The sequence below is a fragment of the Bombus pascuorum genome, chromosome 14 (genome assembly GCF_905332965.1).
Source record: "Bombus pascuorum chromosome 14, iyBomPasc1.1, whole genome shotgun sequence".
NCBI classification, from domain to species: domain Eukaryota; kingdom Metazoa; phylum Arthropoda; class Insecta; order Hymenoptera; family Apidae; genus Bombus; species Bombus pascuorum.
Window position 1 is genome coordinate 7,574,073 of NC_083501.1, and position 22,009 is coordinate 7,596,081.

The window sequence follows — 22,009 nt, forward strand, 5'->3', positions numbered from 1 at the left end:
AATTAACAATTGGAGAATGAGTGATATTTTACTACAGTTCGCTACAGCCTATAGCACTGTGAATGAATAATACACATAGTATAGTAAGTTTGTAGAGTACTAAAGTAATGGGTGTTGCCTTTCGTAGCAATTAATGCTTGGACGAAGAAAGTATAAAAATGCTACCAAACAATTGCATAAATCTAATTTTAATACTCTTCAGTTTATCCTGTCGTTTTATATATGGTATAAAAGATACTTTTATTTTTTAATAGTTTAGTATCGCGATATTCACTTTGTTTAATGACTAACCGTTTGTTATTGTTTAATTATTAATTGTTGTTTATCCTCAAAAATAACAAATGTCAAATTGGAAAAAATATTTACAAATCGATTACGATTATAACTAGCATTAATAACAATGTTTAAATCCGTTCACAGGACAAAACCTCAACAATACTGTTACATGGTGTACAATATCTGATGCTGAACAGGATAAGTGCAAAGCATTTTCAAGAGCAGTTGATCGCGAAATAACATTTTTTGGGCGTAATTACATTTCTGTGCAATGCAAACAAGCATTTAATAAAGAAGGATGCATGGCTATGTTGGATCAAGAAGAAGCAGATATAACCACTTTAGATGCTGGTGAAATTTTCATGGCAGGACGCTATCATAGTTTAATCCCATTAATGCAGGAAATATATGAAAGTGGTGTCAATTATCAATATGCGGTAGCAGTTATTAAAAAAGGATCTTTACCAGATGTCCAGAGTTTACGTGATTTGAGGGGTAAAAAGGCTTGTTTTGCTGGTCTTGGGATGCTTGCTGGTTGGGTTATTCCAATTTATACAGTAAATATTATTTCTTTTTACTATGTTTCTATATAACATATACTGTATTAACCAAAATCTGTCATTTTTCTGTTTTATACAGCTTATGAAAGAAGGTGGATTAGAAATTATAGATTGTAATAATCATGTTAAATCTACCATCAAATATTTTGGGCCCAGTTGTGCTGTAAATTCATTGATAGATAAATATAATCCATTAGGTATGATTGATAATAACTTTACCTAATGTCCATATTCTTTATAGCAATTTTAAATTTTAGGTGATAATTCTGATCAATTATGTAAATTGTGTATTGGAAAGATACCTGGAGAAAGGTGTACAACTTCAGATCCGTATGCAGGATATGAGGGAGCATTTAGATGTTTGGTAGAAGCAGGAGAAATTGCTTTCTTAGTAGACACGACTGTGGATGAGATGACATCAACAACATTTGACTTTAGTATGTTTTTAATTAAAGTGTTTTACCATTAAACTATATTACAATATTAATAAATAATATCAATTTTCTTAAGATTCTGTAAAGAAGGAGCAATTTGAATTACTTTGTCGAGATGGTACTCGTAAACCGATTAACGAATACAAATATTGTAATTGGGGTATAGTTCCATCACGCGCTGTAGTTACATCGTCTGCTACAAAAATCGAAACCCGTCGATTATATCAGCGATTTTTAGATACAGCAGTTCAGGTACTACGCAGACATAACGCAAAAAATTCGACTGAATTTTATGACAATCGTTTCGAAAATCGGCCAGATTTTAATAATAGATTTAACAACACTGAATATGTTAATCCAAACGAATATAGCACAGATAACTTTGAAAATCGTAACGGGAATGAAAGAAGCTATAATGGAAATGATTTGAATACGTGGGATAACACAGAATCAACAAACATACAACCAATAGAGACTTTCAATTTATTTGAATCTGCACCTAAATATGGAATGCATCATAATTTGATTTTTTCTGTAAATACAATATTCTTTTTGACATTATTATTACCTTTTTTAAGATAATTTTATTTTAAACTGTATAATTTTAGGACACAGCACGAGATTTCATGGAATTAAGTGAAAAAGAACAAGTGTACACTGGTTATTTAGGCAGATTCCTTGATGTAATATTAGAAATGCGACGTTGTCCCGTCAGCAAAATGACCCTATGTATTACGTCTGATCCAGAAATGGAAAAATGTATAAAAATGAAGGTAATGATTTAAAAAAATAAATATTATACCTCTAAATTAAATATAATTATTAATGTTCATTTTCATATTAGATAGCATTAAAGGCGCAATTGTTGAAGCCAGAATTAAATTGTCACAAAGGTTACAGTCAAATTCATTGCATGCAGGCTATACAAAGTGGGTATGTATATATGTAATATTGGAAAAGTTTGTGGATAAAATAGGAGAATTTAGTATAAAATAAAATTCATTCTTTTTTTTTTAGAATTGCTGATGTGGCAGTATTAGACACCAGCGACGTATATACTGCTGGTTTACGCTTTGATTTGATTCCATTTATATCTGAAGTTTACAATTTACCTACACCAGAATATTATGTGGTTGCAGTGGCAAAAGAGGAGGATGACAACACAGATTTGACTTATCTAAAAAATAAGAACACTTGTCATACAGGAATCAATACAGCGGCAGGTTGGGTGTATCCGTTAGCATATCTTATCTCAAATACATGGATCAGGGGTTATGGTTGTGATTCAGTTCACGCTGCTGCAGAATATTTTAGTAAATCTTGCATTCCGGGTGCTCTTAGTACCGAATACAATACAGGTAATTGCAATTCTTGAACTATGATTAATCGCAGGTCTATGCAAAATTATATGCTGCATGTTAACTTATTGTAGGAGTGCCATATGACAATATGTGTGATCTGTGCCACGGTGCCAGTTTCCAGTACTGTCGTAGAGATGCATCTGAAGATTATTATGGGTATACTGGTGCCTTTAGATGTTTAGTCGAGGGGGGCGGAGATGTAGCTTTTGTGAAGCACACAACAGTCGCAGAAAATACAGATGGCAAACGACGAGAAACGTGGGCACGTAATACTTTCACTAAAGATTTTGAATTGCTTTGCCCAGACGGCACTCGTCGACCAACAACCGATTACATACATTGCAATTTAGGAAAAGTGGCAGCGAATGCAATAGTTACACGTGGTGGATATTATGGATATAACGAGACACAAATAAACGCTTACATAAACTTGTTTATTTACGCCCAACAATTTTATGGCAGAAAAGAACAGGACGAATTTAGTTTTAGTATGTTTTACAGTCAGCCGCCTTATAGCGATTTGATTTTCCAAGACGCTACACAGCAGTTAGTAGTAATACCACCAGAAAAAAGAGAGTTTAGTGCGTATTTAGGCCCAGACTTTATGAGAGCTAGAAGAATTGTAGATTGTAATGCCGGTGCATCAGCTATAGAGCATTCGATAATAGCTACGATAGCTATGATTATATTTGCTTACATACTTAGTAGGTAAATAAGGTAAATTTCTTTTAACAGATGAACATATGTACATTCGATAAAAAAAACTTTTAGAAAATACATCTAGCTATATTTACTAGTTTTTTAATCTTTGTATGAGATGTGTTCACAAAATTAATCGTACTTTTTATATTTTACATACCAATTTATAGTTAAATGAATGAATGTGGTAACGTAACATATAGTTCTCGACTAAAGATTATTGTATAATCCGTCCATTTCTCGACATTTTAGATAAGTATAAAATGATATTTAACTGCTATTTAACTATATTTGCAGTATAACTGTACGTGTACCTTGCGCCGTCCATTAATATTTTTGTACGCATTGAATAAAGTTGTTTTATAGTACATTATAGTTACGTCAATTATTTTCTCATTTCATTAAAAATTTTTCTTACTGATATACTGCGCGACTTTGCAGTCTTTTCGTCTTCAATCAGCCTTTCTTACGTATTGTTAGAATTTGCTAATTCTTTAAGTTTCTTTTTTACTATTATGAATAAATGAATAATTAATCTTAGACTAGTTAGTATAGTGAAAAGATAGAAAAATAATATTAGTAAAAATATAAATAAAGACCTAAAGCAATTAATCGGACACCTAGCTTCTTAGGTAATATAATTGTCGAACGATCCTTCAATGTAGAGTTCATTGGCAACTCACGTGTACCTTTAAACTTTTTTATTCTGAATGTTTTACGTTGGTAAATGGCACCTTTTTGATCCGATGAAATAGACCTTTTTGGAAATTGATACTTTTGAGCAGATTTGCTTACCTTGATGTAACAAAAAATTATATATTAGTACCACGAAATAAATTTTCAAGCTAGAAAGATAAATATTTACTGTAGAAAAATGGTTCTTATGTTCTACTTTATGTTTTATAGATTTAGGCTGCGCTAAGATATCAATGCGTCTCAGGCTTTTTATAGTTTTTCGTTTTTTCTTATGATGCCTCTGCAAATAAATATAGCATTTTATTTGTTGTTTATCTCCGAGTATTTGTTATTGGTAAATTAAAAAAACACTTATCGAAAATACGTCGATATGAAAGTATTCATTAGTATTTTACTTTTTTTATATTTTTCTTCTGTGTCAACGAATTGTCGAAATTTCCTACAATAACTGTACTTTTTACTCTTCTAGGAGCGCACCAATAAGTTCTTCGTTTGTTACGATGGTTTTTGATAACAGATTTTGGCGTTATTTCGTGTCTATTATGTAGAAAATTATATTAGTGAGAATGAGGAAACTAGGAAAATGGGAAAACGCTGTATTTACTCGAATTTCAACATCGTAGAACGGAAATTTAGAGTATTAATTTCGCCAATCGACAGATTTTGCGGGGGAACTTGAAATTTTGTTCTCGGTTACTGTTTGTTGGATCTATTACTGAGAAAGAATTGAAGTTTGCAAACATCTTTATTTTATGATCGCTTCACTGTCACCAATCAACATTTAACCCTAAGGTACATTTTTCTAAATTTTCTGTTGCTTTCACGATTTACATTACAGCTTCCCGAGACTCGAATTAGATAACAATTTTACGATTAAATTAACGATATGAACACGGATGTTTGTCAAGATAATGTACCAAGATTTGAAAAACTAGCTAAACCAAAAAAAAGAATCGATAAAACCAGTAACTACAATGCCTTTAATGTAAGTATCGCGAACATAAAGAAACACGAAGAATATTTCAGTCGTCTTAACATTACAGGTAAAACGTGGAGCCTTATCTTATCAAATTACGGATTCGTTAAACAAATTAGCCCAACCTAAACGAAAACCAGGCACAAATGTATCTAATATATCCAACTTTAAAAGTTCTCCCATAAATACAGGTAGTTTAAAGAGAACCCTCCAAGCGTTACCTTCATTTTTTATCGAACCTTCATCAGTTTGAAGAACCTCCTAAACTAAGTGCTTCAATGTATTATTTTGCTAGTTTGCATTTTTAGCCTGTTTAAAGTTTTTCTTTATTTCCTATCTCGAATTATTCGTTTAAATCTCCTTTATCACTCGTAATCGCGGTCGTTTGTTAAAGACTGAGTGTGATTTTTGGAGAGTTCTCTTTCGCCAGTTTGAAAGAATCTTGAACGTATCAGGTGTATATAAGCAAATGTGAAAATTTATTACTATAGAATTATGCAATTGTACAACAAATATTTCTCAGTGAAACAAGGACATCATAAATTGATAAATAGCAGCGAACAATCGAAGGACGCGCAAGAATCGAGGAAGAAGAGGTTTTTACTGGATACTTATGCTCGTATCACCGCGGCTAGGAATAAAGGATGTTCAAAACGATTGCATGAACTCGCGAAACCGAAAAGTTACATGAGTCGTACCGAGCCATACGATGATTTCGAGAATTACTTGCAAATGATGAAAAAATGTAACGCGAAATCCACGTTTCAGGAAAAAAAGATAACTCATAATCCATAAACGATGTAATATAAAATAAAGAACGTCTACAAAATATCTCGATGTTTACTAATTTCTATGTAACGCGGACATTTGCGTCGGCGAAAAACAAACGAAGGCTTGGGGTCTTTTAAAACTTGGCAGTCTCGGTTCACGTAACATGGATACAATAAAGTCGCATAAAATGAAATAGCTATATCGAAAATGAGAAATTTAACGCAAAATCGTAACGCACAACGAAAAGTATCACCGTTAACCATCTTAATATTCTCTTCTTCGTTGGTAAATTGAAGAAACATTTAACCTGTATAATGAGCTAAATTCGCAAAGGTGTCGTTGATAAAGGAGTTTATTTTCTATTCTTCTCTCGAAACTAATCCCATGTTATGGAGCATTCATGTAGAGATTAGAAACTAGGTTCTGAAAAGTTGTCAAAAATGGCTGTAAAATTAAAAAAGCCCGTAAGGAGCGTGGTTATGAGGAAAGGTCAAATTACGAAGGAAACGAAGGAAACAGCAAGAAGCGGATCTCCTAGAGCAGCAGCTGGCAGATTAAGAAAAGTAGATAAGTCGAGACTCAAGGGGAAGTAAGCGTAATCTTTTTGTCAACGTGTCCAATAGATAAAAATCTTTCTAACACTGTGACTTTTAGAAAAATTAAACGTAAATTACGATTGAAAGGATGGCTAGCGACACCGGCTGATTGGGCACGTTTCAATGCCTGGGCGAAATTCAATGCTCTACCGAAAAAGCTTCTGAAACCTGAGCCTATAGTTAGTCGTAAATAAATTTCGGATTATGCATTTATTAAAAAAGCAAATTTTTATTTTATACCTGATAATTTAATAGGCGAAACAAATGTCTATTTAAATAATATGCGAGAAATTCTAAATTTGAAAGATTTGTACATACTTTTACACGTTACAACGTACAACATTCCTCAGGTCCGACTATCAAAACCATTATCTCAGCTGAAGAAAAGAATCAAAATGTTGTCCAAACCGAAGGAAAGAATCGACGAAAGCATTCACTGCAAATTAGACCTCACTATCTCGAAAGCAGCACTGAAAGCAGTTCCATCCAAGAGAACGATTTTGTTGGCTCTACCAAATATAAAACTGGTCGATTTTGGTCGAGTTTATTATAAGGTTTCACCAGCAGCATTAAACTACCAGCCGTCTCAAAGAATCATCGAGCTAAGCCTGCCCCGTGTCATTCTTCCCGAAGAATGCAAACCATCCAAATTGATGTTGCATGAGAAACGAGAGCTGGACGAAGACAGACTGAGGAAGTTGGCTTTAGCAAAGAAATTGCTCGATTGTCCCGAACAATTAACCAAAGAAGAAATAGAGGAGCTATTTACGCCTTATGGCATAAAACGAACTGCGCTTTCCTATGAAGTAAAATGAATTTATATCGCACGTGCATATGAATATTTGCACGTGTATATTCGAAGTAGCGCAACTTAAAGAAGTTTTTCAAAAGAAATTGTTCGTAAGCTTACGAAGTAATTATTTGCGCGCTAAAACAGTATGACGAAAAGAATAGATTCTGAAAAACAATGATCCAATACAGATTACTTTTGTAATTTTTAATGGTGACCACTTCTAAAATACATTTACATTAATTTCATGTCCACGTGCATATTCCATTCAACTTTCACGAATAAACACGGTAAACAGTTTTTTAATCTCTCGAATCGCTAGATTACGCCTTGGTTAAGTTTCCTGGCTGTACCACCGTATAAGACGATAAAAGATAAAAGGGACAAGCAGTCAGAAGCTTTTAAGAAGATGATAATCGAGGAAGGGGAGGAGAGAGGTAGAAGAGCTTTCGCTGAACACAGGAAAAAGGAAGAGGGCGAGAGAAGAGGAAAAAAGCGTAAGTCCGACGATACGAGAACAGAGAAATCTAAGAGCCGTGAGAATGGAAAAGCTACAGAAGCGGAAGGAGAGGAGGAAGCTAAAAGAAGAAAACTCGAGAAACACGCTTGGAGATTCGCACCGCATCCATGCATAGATGATCCCACACACATCACGAAAGCAGCTTTGAATGCTAAAGGTTTGCGGTGAAATTAATAAAAATTTAGTTGACCTTGACGAGCTTGTGTGTACGTTGTTGTTTGTTTCAGCATCCGCACGTATGGAAGAATTGGCCAAACCAAATATTCATAAAAGTAAGACTATTAGAACTGATGCTTTTATCGTGAAAAAAAGTGCTTTGACGGCCACAGCTTCTGGAAGAGTCGAATCTTTGGCGAAACCACCGAGACCTCGAAGTCCTATTGAAAAAAAACCGCCGCGTGAGAAAGATAAATATGGTAGACCGATATTCGAGATGCCTGTATGTTGATTTAAGTAAAAACCATTAAAAACTAAATCAATTTTTCTGAACATTTAGCCACGGAACCATTTATTGATTTTGTCGCAGGTTTACGGCAAAGTTTTACCGAAAACAAAGCCATACAAAATGGGCGAATGTCCAGAGCCGGAGAAGAAGCGGGTTGTTAAAAAGCGGCCGATTGATCCGATTATTTACGAAGCAACCTATGATCCTTGTATTTATCCAGACTTGGCAAAAAAGCAGGAAATGGAAAGGAAACGAGCTGAGAAATTATTGGGCAAAAAGCATCGTAGAAGGACAAAGCGGAGAAAGAAATTGGAAAGACCTGAAGAAGAAAGGGAAGAAGGAAAGGAAGAAGGAGAAGAGAAAGAAGAAGAAAAAGAAGAAGGAGAAACGGACAAGGTAACTGAAGAAACTGAAGAAGGATAGAAAGTGAAACTAAGAAATCTAGATAACACGAAAATTATGTACAATAAAATTTACAATAAAAATAGAGAAATAAAAAGTAACAAAAAAAGAGAGTATTACGACCGTTCGCGGAGAGACGCGGATGCAAGAAAAACGCGTCAGCGAGAGGTGCAAATTCTCGCTACGATTCGTATAATCGACACCGCGAATTAGTCGTTCCCCTGTTTCGGTTAGGATAACAGAGGTGGTTCAATGAATTTAACACCGTGTTAACAGATTAATATAGCGTGTATATTCAACAATAAATTGTATAATAATAAAAGCGTCACGAATTATTTCGCGATGAATACAGTTAATGCGTTACAGAAATTCGACTCGACTTTACGATATCCTTCAATGAATTCGTTAGACTAAGCGACTTTATTTTCAATCGTCAAACCTCTCGATGTATGTCGTTTGAATCTTCAAATGAGACTGACTGCCCTTAGATCAATTCTTTGTCTTCGCGGGGAGACAACCCCCACTACGCTCAGATCACGTCACTGCTCGTGCAGGTAGGCCACCTGCTTTGTTTAAATAAATTAATGAACCGAAATCGACGTTTCTGGAACTCGCTGCTTGACAACAATTATGCGCTCGTCGATACATTGTATATTTTTCTTATTTTTTTTATTTAAGACGACCTGCGATGCTGTTAGAAATACGATCTATACTAAGCCTCGTGGCGTAACAGAGTAAAAAAGGGCACATTTTTAAGAAGTGCCCAATCTTCCATGTGTTTTTCGTATTGTTTTCCAAAACTAAAGGCGTAATAATAATACAGACAATTGATGATTCATTCGTTTATTCTATCTTATCACTTATATGCAATAGCAGATAGTTATGTAACTCTATAATATCGCAATACACATATTTGTATAAAAATGAATTACAGTAAATAAGGAAAAGTAGTTTGAAAATACGGATATACGTGCGGGTACAACTATTAGTTATTTTACCAATAAATATTTTTATGTTCAATTTTTCCAATTTTTCATCACCGATGAGTCCACGTAGTCTGCGATTTTATATTTTTCACATTATAAATGTTGCTAAATATTTTTACTGACATTTAATAACTTAGCGGTATTTAATTACGCATTATCAAGGAACAGATGGGCGACTGAATATATTAAGATAATTATTGGTAGCTTTTTCCCTTCAACCAGAGTATAAAACGTTCTTCTTTCTTTCTTAGCCTGTAGTGTCTCTTAATCATCGGCTATATGAGTAACCACCCAATAATTTAGCTGACTGATTTTCCTCGTTCACGGAAACAGCGATATTCATGAGAAAAGAATTACTGTCAAACGAAAAGATGAAGCTACTGATTTTGTTTTATATCATCGGAATCGGTAACGTTTTATATTGCACGGCACATCCGGAAGCGGTAGCGCCAATTGGAAAAATCCGTGGCACTATTCTAACTTCAAGGCTCGGAAAGGAGATTTATTCCTTCCGTGGCGTGAGATATGCCGAGCCTCCCACAGGAGAACGACGTTTTCAGGTGAGTTTCTCATTCTTGCCTCTATCGTAATTTTATTAATCCTGGAAACATCCTCGTTCGTGGACATTTGTCAAACTTATCGTCAGCCTTCAACTATGCAAACAAAGAGTACTTCGCGTATTTCCTTTTTGCGAGTATTTATGGCACATCGGTGGGAATAATCCTTACAAGTTTCTCACAATACAGGTTGCCACTCCAGCAGCAGATTGGAACGATGTTTTCGATGCCTCCGAAGAAGGTCCTGCATGTCCAAATGTGGACCATACCGACCTAATGTCTGAAGATTGCTTGTTTTTAAGTGTCTATACTAAAAGAGTATGTCTTACTTATTCTGGCTCGTCTACAACGTGTTTAATTGATCAAGATATAAAATGTATATTTATGGAATATAATTGTTTAAACGTTGCAGCTGCCTTCGAAAAACGAAAATGTATCATTGCCAGTATTGGTATTCTTCCATCCAGGCAGTTTCTACCAGTCTTCCGCTCACAACTATGGTCCCGAATATTTGCTGGACCATGATATCGTTTTGGTTACTGTGAATTATCGCCTTGCCACGTTAGGTAATTTAGGCATCTAGGCATTTATAACACACGATATACCAATTATCATTTTCCTTCTATTCTTTCCAATTATTTATTCTTCTATTCTGCCCACGGATATATAAAATGTATAAATATGGATTTCATAGGTTTTATAGCAACAGGCGATTCACTGGCTCCAGGAAATCTAGGTTTGAAAGATCAGGTAATAGCGCTTCGTTGGATTCAAAGGAACATCATTGCTTTCGGAGGAGATCCAAACTCCGTGACCATCAGCGGCTGCAGCGTCGGAGGGCTCAGTACTTTCTTGCACTTGTTATCACCAATGTCCAAAAATCTATTTCAAAGGGCGATCGTTATGAGTGGCTCTCTGTTACTCACGGAACCTTATCCAACCCACCAAAGAGATATCGCAGAAAAACAAGCGAAACTTTTGAATTGTCCCATTAACAGCACCGAAGATATGTTGGCTTGTCTTAGATCAAAGCCTGTAGCAAACTTTACCAAGACTATACCTGAATTTTTAGTTAGTTTATATCTAAGAGAAATGATTTCTTTCTTATAATTTAGTAGATACTTAGAGATGTTTAATACTTCTTACATTCCAGGAATGGTACAAAGATCCAACTGTGCTCTGGAAACCCGTCGTAGAACCGGAAGTTCCAGGAATGGAACGATTTCTACCAGCTCAACCCATCGATCTTATTCAACAAGGAAAGTTTTCTCAAGTCCCAGTCATATTAGGAGTAACGAAAGATGAACTTGGTGGGACGGTCGTCAGTAAGTCGCGTAGTTGTTAAATTGAATCACAATTATAAAAGAATCGAAGCTCTTCCCTAATTACGGATCGCTTGTTTCTTTTAGTGTTCGAAAATATTACCAGAAACAATGGCAATATATACCGAAATATGGACGAGAATTGGTATCACGTAGCACCGATTAGTTTCATGTACGAACGTAACACGCCAAGATCGAAAAATATTAGTACAGAATTGCGGAAGTTTTATTTGAATGACGAACCACTCGGTTCGTCTAACAGAAATGGTCTTGCTCATGTATGAACTGCTAAATTACTCTTTTTATTTAACAAATTCATCGTCAATACTGATAATCAAAGAAATTGTAAAATCAATTTGCAGCTCTATGCGGACAGCGTAATTATATTTCCACAATATCTTGGGGCGAAGCTAATAGCTGAAAACTCCAAAGCTCCGGTGTATTTTTATAAATTTACTTATCAAGGCCGTTATAGCTTTATAATGTGGAATGCTATGACACCCTATGGTAAGTTCACTCGATGATCAAGTTGAACGATTGATTACGCTGTTTTCTTATAATTCTAGGCATCGAGCATCAAGATGATTTGCAATATTTATACTACATAAAGAGTAAATTTCCATATTTCAATAAAACTGCACCTGAAACTCCTATGGTGGAATTGTACACATCTATGTGGTCCAGCTTTGTACAAACTGGTCAACCCATTCCAAATGGTATGAATATAACGTGGAACAGGTTTGAAACCGAGAAAAATAACTACTTGGATATCAACTTGAATCCTACCATGAAGACTGGTTTCTATCCTGATAGAATGCAAGAATGGGAAAAATTATTTCCTCTATCTGCTGCATCACAGAACAAAGCAACATAACGATGTAAAGTTCGAATGATTCTCTTTAAGACTATTAATTTTGTTTTAAGTGTTTCGAAGCAATTTAATAAACATATAGATCATTATTGATATTCATGATGAAATATCCTTCTCTTCCTATTTGGTAATACCAAAGATACGAATCTGAAGAATCTTCAATCTGTATATAATTAGTTGTTGTAAATATTCATGCCTTTATTTGTTATCTTTTGTTTGGCGCTTATGTCACAAGGTTTGAGTTCACAACGTTTGTAATATCGTTACTTTTTGCAATGATAAATCTGTTATTGGAAAGATAGTCCGATATTTATATATACATATATACTATAGTATAGCGATACTAAGTTATAATGATGTGACATGCGCATGTAATTAAAAGGCAAGAATTGGTATTAATAAATGCACTTATTGTTGGTCAAGAAATATTATGGATATTTTCAACGACAAATAAAGTGCGCCCCTATGTGGGAGTTCACAAAAGATGATATTTCCCAGAAAGGCACTTGGAGTTCCCCACTTATTTACCTCGTTGCTCACGTATAAATTGTTCGCTTTTGCCTACTTGGTTATTCCGGTACCTGTACGAGTACGGTCTATGTCAGCTAATTGACTTGTTTTCATCAATCTGCTTCTTCGTCCAAAGAGAAGGAATTTCCGACAAACAAAAAAGTAAGCTGCGAGTTCTAAGATGAGAGGCGTTTTGGTATTTCTTGTTTGTGTCATCGGCCTCGCTGTCGCTCAACAGTCGATCACTGAACAACCGTTGGTCAGTGCTCCAATTGGGAAAATTCGTGGGTCTATTTTGACCTCTAGGCTCGGAAAAGAAATTTATTCGTTCCGTGGTATAAGATATGGCGAACCACCTGTTGGATCCCAACGTTTCCAGGTAAAAAATCCTTTAAATGGTTGTTATTTTACGTCAGCGTTAACTTATGCCTTATCCTTGTATAAAGAGCGTAGGAACAGTTTCTAAAAGCTTAGTTTGCAAAACGTAAGACGTGAAAATCGAGACTGGGTATTTTCATTAATGCCACGTACAATTACTCGAAGAATGTTTTAACAAGCTTCCTTATTTTAGCGCATTCGCGATATTATGCCACTGAATCATTTTTAACCAGCCGGCATACAAATTATCTCATTTTCACGATACAATTTGCAGAAGTAAAGCTATCAATTTCGTACATCTTAAGAGATTAACAATAAATTGCATAATACCCCTTTCGTTAATTGCATAGTTGATGAAACTATTATCATATGCGCGTTTTATTTCATGTTTTTAAATTACTGTATAGCCTCCAATCCCAGCGAAAGATTGGCAAAACGTTTTCGACGCAACCGAAGAAGGACCCAGTTGCCCCCATGCTAACGGCATACAACAATCAGAAGATTGTCTGCGCCTAAACGTGTACACCACCAAAGTAGGCACTATATATCACGCATATAAATATACCATGCGCAGTTAAACAATTTTAGAACAAGGATACATTTCCAATTCTAGCTACCCTGTAGAAACGAAGATGTATCGAGACCAGTAATGATCTTCATACATCCAGGTGGCTTTAATGGTTTCTCAGGACAAAGTATAAACTTCGGGCCACAGTATCTGTTGGATAAAGATATCGTTTTGGTTACAATTAATTATCGTCTCGGGACGTTAGGTAACTTGAAATAAATCAGAGAAGTAATTGCGGGAGCTTTGTGAAAAGATTTGAAATTAAAGAATGATTAAATTATTACGAAATTGTTACTTATTTCGTAAATATAAAAAGAAATAATTACTAATACAAACCGAATTTCCTTTACAATTTGCTATACCTCATTTCGTCTTACAGACCTTGTTTTCGAAAAAGCTCCACAATTAAACGTACAAAGTCAATTTACCCGCGTTAGGAATTTGCTAAAACAAATTCGAATTATTTCAGGTTTCTTGAATACCGGTGACAGTGCAGCACCAGGTAATATGGGTCTAAAGGACCAAGTCGCAGCTTTCCATTGGGTTCAAAGAAACATCGCTGCTTTTGGTGGCAATCCAAACTCCGTCACTCTATGCGGTTATAGTGCAGGAAGTTTCAGTATTATGTTGCATTTGGTGTCTCCAATGTCTCGCAATCTTTTCCACAGAGCTATCGCGATGAGTTCTTCGGCTATAAAACTAAATGTTTATTCCGGAATATCGCAACATGGACAAATGCAGCTAGCTCAAAGACAGGCACGATTATTGGATTGCCCTACTGATTCGACTAGTGCTATGGTGCGCTGTTTCCGCTCAAAACCTGCAGAAAACTTCACAGACACATTACGCGACTTATATGTGCGTTTCATATAACAATATAGATCCAACGTGTAAAAATCTGAACAACTAGGAACATTAATGATATTATATTTTTGACAGGATTGGCGTGGAAATCCCATTGTGCTCTGGTCACCAGCTGTGGAACCGGCAGTTGCTGGTGTCGAAAGGTTCCTGTCTGAACAGCCATACGACGCGATAAAGCAGGGAAGATTCTACCAAGTTCCTTTAATGATGGGAGTTACGGAAGACGAATTTGGAGGTATAGCTGCTTGTGAGTATTCGAATTAAGATATTTTACATAAATATATTATAAAGATATGAAAATTGAGTATATCCAATTGTTTTATTGAATTGCGCAGTGTATGAAAATGCCACATTAAGAGGTAATTCTCGGTACCCTGAGTTGAACGATAATTGGAATACTCTGGCTCCGATCATATTTATGTACGAACGTAATACATCGCGATCGAATTACGTTAGTAGGGAATTACGGAAATTCTATTTCAACGATCAGCCACTTAGCTCGGCTAGCTACAGAAAGCTCGGTGATGTACGTATTAAATTCTCTTCGTGCTCTAATTGTAATTTCTTTCCCATTGAAATCATAAAAAAATATCAAATCTTTTTCAGATATATGGTGATGCTATAACTAAATTTCCTATGTACCGAGCAATCAAGTTATTCGCTACGTATTCGAAATTGCCGGTATACTTTTATAAATTTTCGTTCCAAGGACGATACAGCTTTTATATGTTGAACGCCACTACACCATATGGTAAAACTGTTTACTCTTCATTTGTCTGGAAACTCAGTGAGGACCATATTTTAAACTTTTTACGTGTCCCTCAGGTGTATGTCATCATGACGATCTGCAGTATCTTTTCTTCATAAAGAGCCGCTTCCCATATTTCAATAGCGACGCACCAGAGATCCCTATGGTGGAAATTTCGACCAGCATATGGTCGAACTTTGTTATAAATGGCGAACCTATCCGTAAACACGATGGTCAACTCAGGAATGTAAGATGGGGTAGATTGGTACCCGAGCATAACAATTTCCTGGAGCTGAATCTTCATCCATCGATCAAAACTGAGTTCTTTCCTGAAAGAATGCGAGAATGGGAAAGATTGTTCCCTGCACCCTAAATCTCAACTGCGATGAACATTACGCGAGTGAAAATCAATGGCTATTATTATTTTTCTCAATAAACTTAGAATGTGTATGGTAAATGAAATATGAGAAATATCTTATTATTTCTTTTTCTTAATAGCATTGCTGTATATAATTTAATATAAATTACTCGTACAGAAAGTTTAACGAATTCAAAGCGTTTTAATGACAGAAAATTCGCGGCTTTTAGATACATAGGTCAAAAATATACGTTTATGTGAACTTCAAATTTTCATTAACAGCCGAGTATTTTTTGATCTTTTCCTTTTGATAATTTGGAAGTTACGAATCGTGGAACCTTGTTGCGATAATATGAACATAACTATCTGTTTGTCGAAGCATATTCGCTATCGTTTGTTTGATTTTTCATGCTATGAGTGTTGAGTTCACAACATTTATAATATTGATTTTTTGCAACGATACATTTATTATTAGAGAGACAGTTTACATAATATAGCGATTACTATAACAAAAATTCATGCAATTAAAAGATAAAAATATTAATAAATACAACATGTTAATCAAGAAATATTATGGTTGGCTTGATTGACTAATAAAGGGTGTGGAAGTTTATTGAAGATTATATTGCTCAGAAAGGAAACCGGGTTTCCCCACTCATTTTCCTCAAAGCTGATCGTATAAAATGTGCGCATTTGTCAGCTGATACTACAGTGCTCGCACGAACACCGTTGAAATTGGCTAACCGAATTGACTTGATCTTATCAATTTGCTTCTTCGTCCAAAGAGAAGAAAGTTCCAACAAGCAAAGCAGTAAGCTGCGAGTTCTAAGATGAGAGGCATTCCGGTATTTCTTCTTTGTATCGCTGGCCTTGCTCTCGCTCAACAGTCGACCGCGGAACAACCTTTGGTCACTGCTCCAATTGGAAAAATTCGTGGGTCTATTTTGACTTCTAGACTTGGAAGAGAAATTTATTCGTTCCGTGGTATAAGATATGGCGAACCACCTGTTGGATCCCAACGTTTCCAGGTAAGAAATCCTTTAACTGGTTGTTATTTTACGTCAGCGTTAACTTATGCGTTATCCTTGTATAAAGAGTGTAGAAACAGTTTCTAAAAGCATAATTTGCAAAATGTAGGACATGGAAATCGAGACAAGGTATTTTCATTAATGTCACGTACAATTACTCGAAGAATGTTTTAACAAGCTTCCTTAGTTCAGCGCATTCGCGATATTATGGCACTGAATCATTTTTAACAAGCCCTACAAATTATTTCATTTTCACGATACAATATACATAAGTAATTTTACCAATTTCGCACATCCTAAGAGATTAAGCACAAATTGCGTAATTCTTAACTACATAGTTGATAACTTTCATTAATTATATGATAGATAAAACTGTTATGATATGTGCGTTATATTTGTTATTTCGTGTTTTTAAATTACTGTATAGCCTCCAATCCCAGCGAAAGATTGGCATAATGTTTTCGACGCAACCGAAGAAGGACCCAGTTGTCCTCAACCTAATGGCACACTAGTATCGGAAGATTGTCTACGTCTAAACGTGTATACTACCAAAGTAGGTAGCGAATTATACCAAATTAACGTGCATAGTTAAATGATTTTAGAATCTTTGCATTAAGATCCATTTACAATTCTAGCTACCGTGTAAAAGCGAGAACGTATCGAGACCGGTAATAATCTTCATACATCCAGGAGGTTTTTACAGTTTCTCAGGACAAAGTATCAACTTTGGACCACAGTATCTGTTGGATAAAGATATTGTTTTGGTTACAATAAATTATCGCCTTGGGGCGTTAGGTAATTTGAAATAAATCAAGGAAATAATTAAGGACCTTCCTGCCAAAGCTATCAATTTACTCGATTCGAATTTTCTTAGGATTAGGAAGCTCCTTAGAAGTAGAAAGCTCCTCAATTAAAATATGATGAATCAATCCACTCCTATTACTTGGATTGAAACTTATTTGACTGATTACATGAAAACATAAATTGAAATTATTTCAGGTTTCTTGAGTACCGGTGATGCTGCAGCACCAGGTAACATGGGTCTGAAGGACCAAGTTGCAGCTTTCCGTTGGGTTCAAAGAAACATCGCTGCCTTTGGTGGCAATCCAAACTCTGTCACTCTATGCGGTGATAGTGCAGGAAGTTTCAGTATAATGTTGCATATGGTGTCACCGATGTCCCGAAATCTATTTCACAGAGGTATCCTGATGAGTTCTTCGGCTATAGGACTAGAAGTTTATTCGGGAATATCGCAACATGGGCAAATCCAACTGGTTCAGAAGCAGGCACGACTATTGAATTGCACTACTGACTCGACCAGTGCTATGGTAGAATGCTTGCGGTCGAAACCTGTAGAAAACTTTATAGCCACGTTGGGTTCCTTATTCGTACGTTTTATATACCAATATAAACCTGGCATATAAAAATCTTAGCAAGTGTAAGTATCAATCATGTCATTTTTTTAACAGGATTGGTACGAAACTCCCATTTTGTTGTGGACACCCGCTGTAGAACCGAAAGTTCCCGGTGTTGAAAGGTTCTTATCCGTACAACCGTACGACGCGATAAAGCAAGAGAGATTCTATCAGGTTCCTTTAATGATGGGAGTTACGGAAGAAGAATTTGCCGGTATAATTGCTTGTGAGTATTCGAATTAAGATATTTTGCATAAATATATTATAAAGATATGAAAATTGAGCATATCCAATTGTTTCATTAAATTGCGCAGATTATGAAAATGCAACACAAGAAGGTAATTCTGTGTACCCTGAGTTGAGCAATAATTGGAATACTCTCGCTCCGATCGTATTTATGTACGAACGTAATACGTCGCGATCGAATTACATTAGTAGAGAATTATGGAAATTCTACTTCAACGATCAGCCAATTAACACAGCCAACGGCAAGAAGCTCGGTGAAGCACGTATCAAATTCTCTCTATCCTTTAATTATAACTTGTTTTCCATTGAAATCATAAAAAAAATATCAAATCTTTTTCAGATATACTGTGATTCTATAATTACATACCCTATGTACCGAGCAGCCAGATTATTGGCCACGCATTCGAAATTGCCGGTATACTTTTATAAATTTGCATTCCAAGGACGATATAGCTTTTATATGTTGAACGCTACTACACCATATGGTAAAACTGATTAGTTTTCATTTGTTTAGAAACACAATGAGGACCATATTTTAAACGTTTTATGTGTCCTTCAGGTGTATGTCATCAGGACGATCTGCAGTATCTTTTCTTCATAAAAAGCCGCTTCCCATACTTCAACAGCGACGCACCAGAGATCTCTATGGTGGAAATTTCTACCAGCATATGGTCAAATTTCGCTATAAATGGCGAACCGATTCCTAAACACGATGGTCAACTGAAGAATGTAAGGTGGGACAAATTTGTACCCGAGCAAAACAATTTCTTGGAGTTGAATCTTCATCCATCGATGAAAACTGAATTCTTCCCTGAAAGAATGCGAGAATGGGAAAGATTGTTTCCTGAACCATCAGTCCGAAAGACAGTGAAACATTAAACCCATAAGTAAGTATTTATTAATATTTTCAAAGAACTGTAAATATTAGCGGATATTTTTAATACAAATTACAAGTACAATAAGATGCGGTAATCCTTTTTTTCTTTGATGAAATTAGAATATATAAATAAAACATGAGAAACGTATTACTATTTCTCGATTATCACTTCGCGGGATAATTAAATATAAATCATTCGTACAAAAAGTTTAACCAATTAGAAGCCCTTTAATTACAGAAAATTTGCGGCTTTTAAATACATAGATTAATAAAATATGTTTATGTGAACTTTTATATTTTTAGATCTTATGGTTGCAGTTTCACCATGGTTTCGCTGAGTCCTAAAACTTTTTACCTTGAGATGGATTCTTTATCCCGCGAGGAAGTTCGGTTACCTAAAATTAATGATATGTAGCAATAAATGATATCGTTTTTTAAGAAATGCTATTTGTAAACAAAAAATTGTGGCAAGTTTTTCTTACACGACAATGCGAAAAATATTTACTAGAAATCCCACTAACTCCACTGGACACTGCAAGATGTATCGTTGTTAGCGCGCCCTGTTCGGTTATTTTGGAAAATGTGTTCAGCAAAAAATGTAATCCCCAAGAAGTGGAGGCGGGACACTTTTCCAGATTCCAGTGCTTATTAGACCAGGATGAAAAAAATTGGCTGTCACGCCAAAAACTTCAAGACGTCGTGTTAATTCTAGTGTATAAACGATGTTTGCATATTTGAAAATATAGTATAAATAGCCAGGCAAGAGTGTCGTTGGATTTACATTATTTAAATTTAACCTCACTAAGTAATACAGTCTCGATGCAACAACGATTACTCGAATTGGTTTCGATCGTTTTAGTAAGTCTGCAAAATAATTCTACAAGTAGTATCTTAGGATGAAGATGGAAGTCGTTAAAAAAGAAATTGTCGTACCGATTAAAAGATGTGTGAATAAGAATGGACTATAGTGATTTGTTCCCATAGTCCTTGGGATTATATTGAATATTGTGCGTCCGAGCAAATATGCTAAAACAGCTGTTGAGCATCTTGGCCGAAGGATGGATTAGAACATATGCTTAGATGACAGGACGTAACACTTATATTATTGTGAAATATATATGGATTATAATTAACATTATTTTTTAAATAAAGAGTATTTCTTTAAATATTATAATCATATACATTTATAAATATGAAGTACAATTTTGAATTCATAACCTATCTTATTCAAAGAAAGATATATTAAATTATCCAGTGATCATAAAGCTTTAAAATCAAAATACAGTGTGTTCGTGGTATTGCAAATTAGAATAAGACATCGTTATTCAATAATAATGATGTCAAAGATTTTGTTTGATAAGTTTCTCTTTAGGATTAAACCTGTTACCGCTAATCACGTATATATGTATACTTCGTTTTCGAACTATCAGGAATCAGAAATCAAGACATCATTCTCACGGAATTGTCAAGATCTTTCGAGTCATAGAAACACATATATAAAGTTTTTTTGAACATTACTAATTCCAGACTAGGTAGAAGTAAATAATCAGATTACTCTACATGTGAAAATAAGTCAGAAATGTAGAATAAAATTTATTCACAAGACGGTTTGTTTCCGAGAAAAATAAATTTGCAAATTTATCATATGTGTACACTAGGATAATACTTAATTAACACTACAACTACCACACCAGTCAAACTGACTGGTTTGATAACTTTATTTTTAAATTTCTACTTCATGTTATATTTTTTCTCCGTAATGATGTAATGACTTTTTCAGGGATAGCTAAAGGAATAATATAATAAACTTTAATTTTGTTCTATTCATTTAAAATAAAAATAATTTTGTATCATGATTACTTATACCAGTACTAGTCAAATTGATCGGTCATTCTGTAGAGCACAGTCGTTGGAATAAGACCTGATTTCTCGTTTTATAAAGCAATATTGTACAAACCTTGAAAATGAATAAACAATTGGAAGCATCCGAATTGTTGCAAAAACTGAAAAACATACCAATGGAATGCTCTGATATCGAGGATAATGAATTCTCTGATATCGAGGATAGTGAATTCTCCGAGTATGAAGGAATTGAACCAGGGGAAAAAGAAATTGAAATTTGTAGTGATAACAGTAATAGTGACATTAATGGCAAAGAAAAGGAATGTTTAGAAAGTAAGCCAGAGAACATTTTGAATGTATGCAAAAGAAGACGTACTCGGTGTACAAGCTAGTTCAAATGAAATTGCCGCAGACGGAACCAAGTGGAAAAGAATTCAAGAAGGGTCAGTTTCTGGGAGATTATCCTTGCATAATATATTCGAAGACACATCCGGCCCCACAGGATATGCAAAACGAAATATCATGAAAGATAAAGTAATTAGCGCATTTTCCCTATTAATTGACAGCTATATGTTGTAACGTATAATATCTTGCACCGAATCAGAAGCCTCTCGAGTTTTGGGTAAAAAATGAACCCTTACAGAAACAAAATTAAAAGCATTCCTTGGAATATTGTACGCAAGGGGAGCATATGAAGCGAAAAATTTGAAACTTTCATATTTGTGAAATACAAAATGGGGACCAAGCTTCTTTTTCAGCACAATGAGTCGGAATGAGTTTGTTGAAATATTGAAATTTATTCGATTTGACAAGAAAGATGATAGAAGTCAACGTTTGAAAAATGACAAATTTGCACTAATATCAACCGTATGGGATAAGTTTATTGAAAACAGCCAGAATTGCTATAAACCCG

The 22,009-nt window shown here is 35.0% G+C and overlaps 5 protein-coding genes across 6 annotated transcripts; 4 read left to right on the plus strand and 1 right to left on the minus strand.

Moving 5' to 3' along the window:
* The first annotated feature begins 3 nt into the window (after nucleotides 1–3).
* LOC132913933 (transferrin 2) lies at nucleotides 4–3,698 on the plus strand. Its single transcript, XM_060972610.1, has 9 exons — nucleotides 4–225; nucleotides 421–833; nucleotides 916–1,033; nucleotides 1,094–1,273; nucleotides 1,347–1,804; nucleotides 1,879–2,043; nucleotides 2,115–2,203; nucleotides 2,288–2,628; nucleotides 2,703–3,698. The coding sequence occupies exons 1-9, from the start codon at nucleotides 159–161 to the stop codon at nucleotides 3,341–3,343; spliced, it is 2,472 nt and encodes an 823-aa protein (XP_060828593.1). The 5' UTR covers nucleotides 4–158; the 3' UTR covers nucleotides 3,344–3,698.
* A 51-nt stretch (nucleotides 3,699–3,749) lies between these two features.
* On the minus strand, nucleotides 3,750–4,802 carry LOC132913954 (uncharacterized). Its single transcript, XM_060972652.1, has 5 exons — nucleotides 4,631–4,802; nucleotides 4,422–4,563; nucleotides 4,196–4,306; nucleotides 3,930–4,125; nucleotides 3,750–3,840 (listed from the first exon to the last, which is right to left on the minus strand). The coding sequence occupies exons 1-5, from the start codon at nucleotides 4,642–4,644 to the stop codon at nucleotides 3,797–3,799; spliced, it is 507 nt and encodes a 168-aa protein (XP_060828635.1). The 5' UTR covers nucleotides 4,645–4,802; the 3' UTR covers nucleotides 3,750–3,796.
* LOC132913951 (uncharacterized) lies at nucleotides 4,730–5,797 on the plus strand. Of its 2 annotated transcripts, XM_060972647.1 has the most exons (4): nucleotides 4,730–4,818; nucleotides 4,885–5,011; nucleotides 5,070–5,193; nucleotides 5,526–5,797. In XM_060972647.1, exons 2-4 carry the CDS (start codon nucleotides 4,913–4,915, stop codon nucleotides 5,795–5,797), a joined length of 495 nt encoding a protein of 164 aa, XP_060828630.1. In that variant the 5' UTR covers nucleotides 4,730–4,818; nucleotides 4,885–4,912. The 2 variants fall into 2 exon arrangements, with proteins under 2 accessions (XP_060828630.1, XP_060828631.1); XM_060972648.1 differs by having other exon boundaries at nucleotides 4,809–5,011.
* A 398-nt stretch (nucleotides 5,798–6,195) lies between these two features.
* LOC132913939 (neurofilament medium polypeptide-like) lies at nucleotides 6,196–8,595 on the plus strand. Its single transcript, XM_060972622.1, has 6 exons — nucleotides 6,196–6,362; nucleotides 6,428–6,548; nucleotides 6,720–7,175; nucleotides 7,482–7,836; nucleotides 7,907–8,118; nucleotides 8,206–8,595. The coding sequence occupies exons 1-6, from the start codon at nucleotides 6,214–6,216 to the stop codon at nucleotides 8,545–8,547; spliced, it is 1,635 nt and encodes a 544-aa protein (XP_060828605.1). The 5' UTR covers nucleotides 6,196–6,213; the 3' UTR covers nucleotides 8,548–8,595.
* A 1,148-nt stretch (nucleotides 8,596–9,743) lies between these two features.
* On the plus strand, nucleotides 9,744–20,464 carry LOC132914141 (uncharacterized). The gene is made up of 18 exons (XM_060972979.1): nucleotides 9,744–10,072; nucleotides 10,259–10,387; nucleotides 10,482–10,635; nucleotides 10,764–11,140; nucleotides 11,223–11,394; nucleotides 11,479–11,669; nucleotides 11,754–11,898; nucleotides 11,958–12,256; nucleotides 12,686–12,764; nucleotides 12,940–13,151; nucleotides 13,558–13,683; nucleotides 13,764–13,923; nucleotides 14,188–14,576; nucleotides 14,658–14,829; nucleotides 14,918–15,108; nucleotides 18,718–18,862; nucleotides 18,937–19,264; nucleotides 19,558–20,464. Exons 1-17 carry the CDS (start codon nucleotides 9,854–9,856, stop codon nucleotides 19,254–19,256), a joined length of 3,480 nt encoding a protein of 1,159 aa, XP_060828962.1. The 5' UTR covers nucleotides 9,744–9,853; the 3' UTR covers nucleotides 19,257–19,264; nucleotides 19,558–20,464.
* Nucleotides 20,465–22,009: the final 1,545 nt, after the last annotated feature.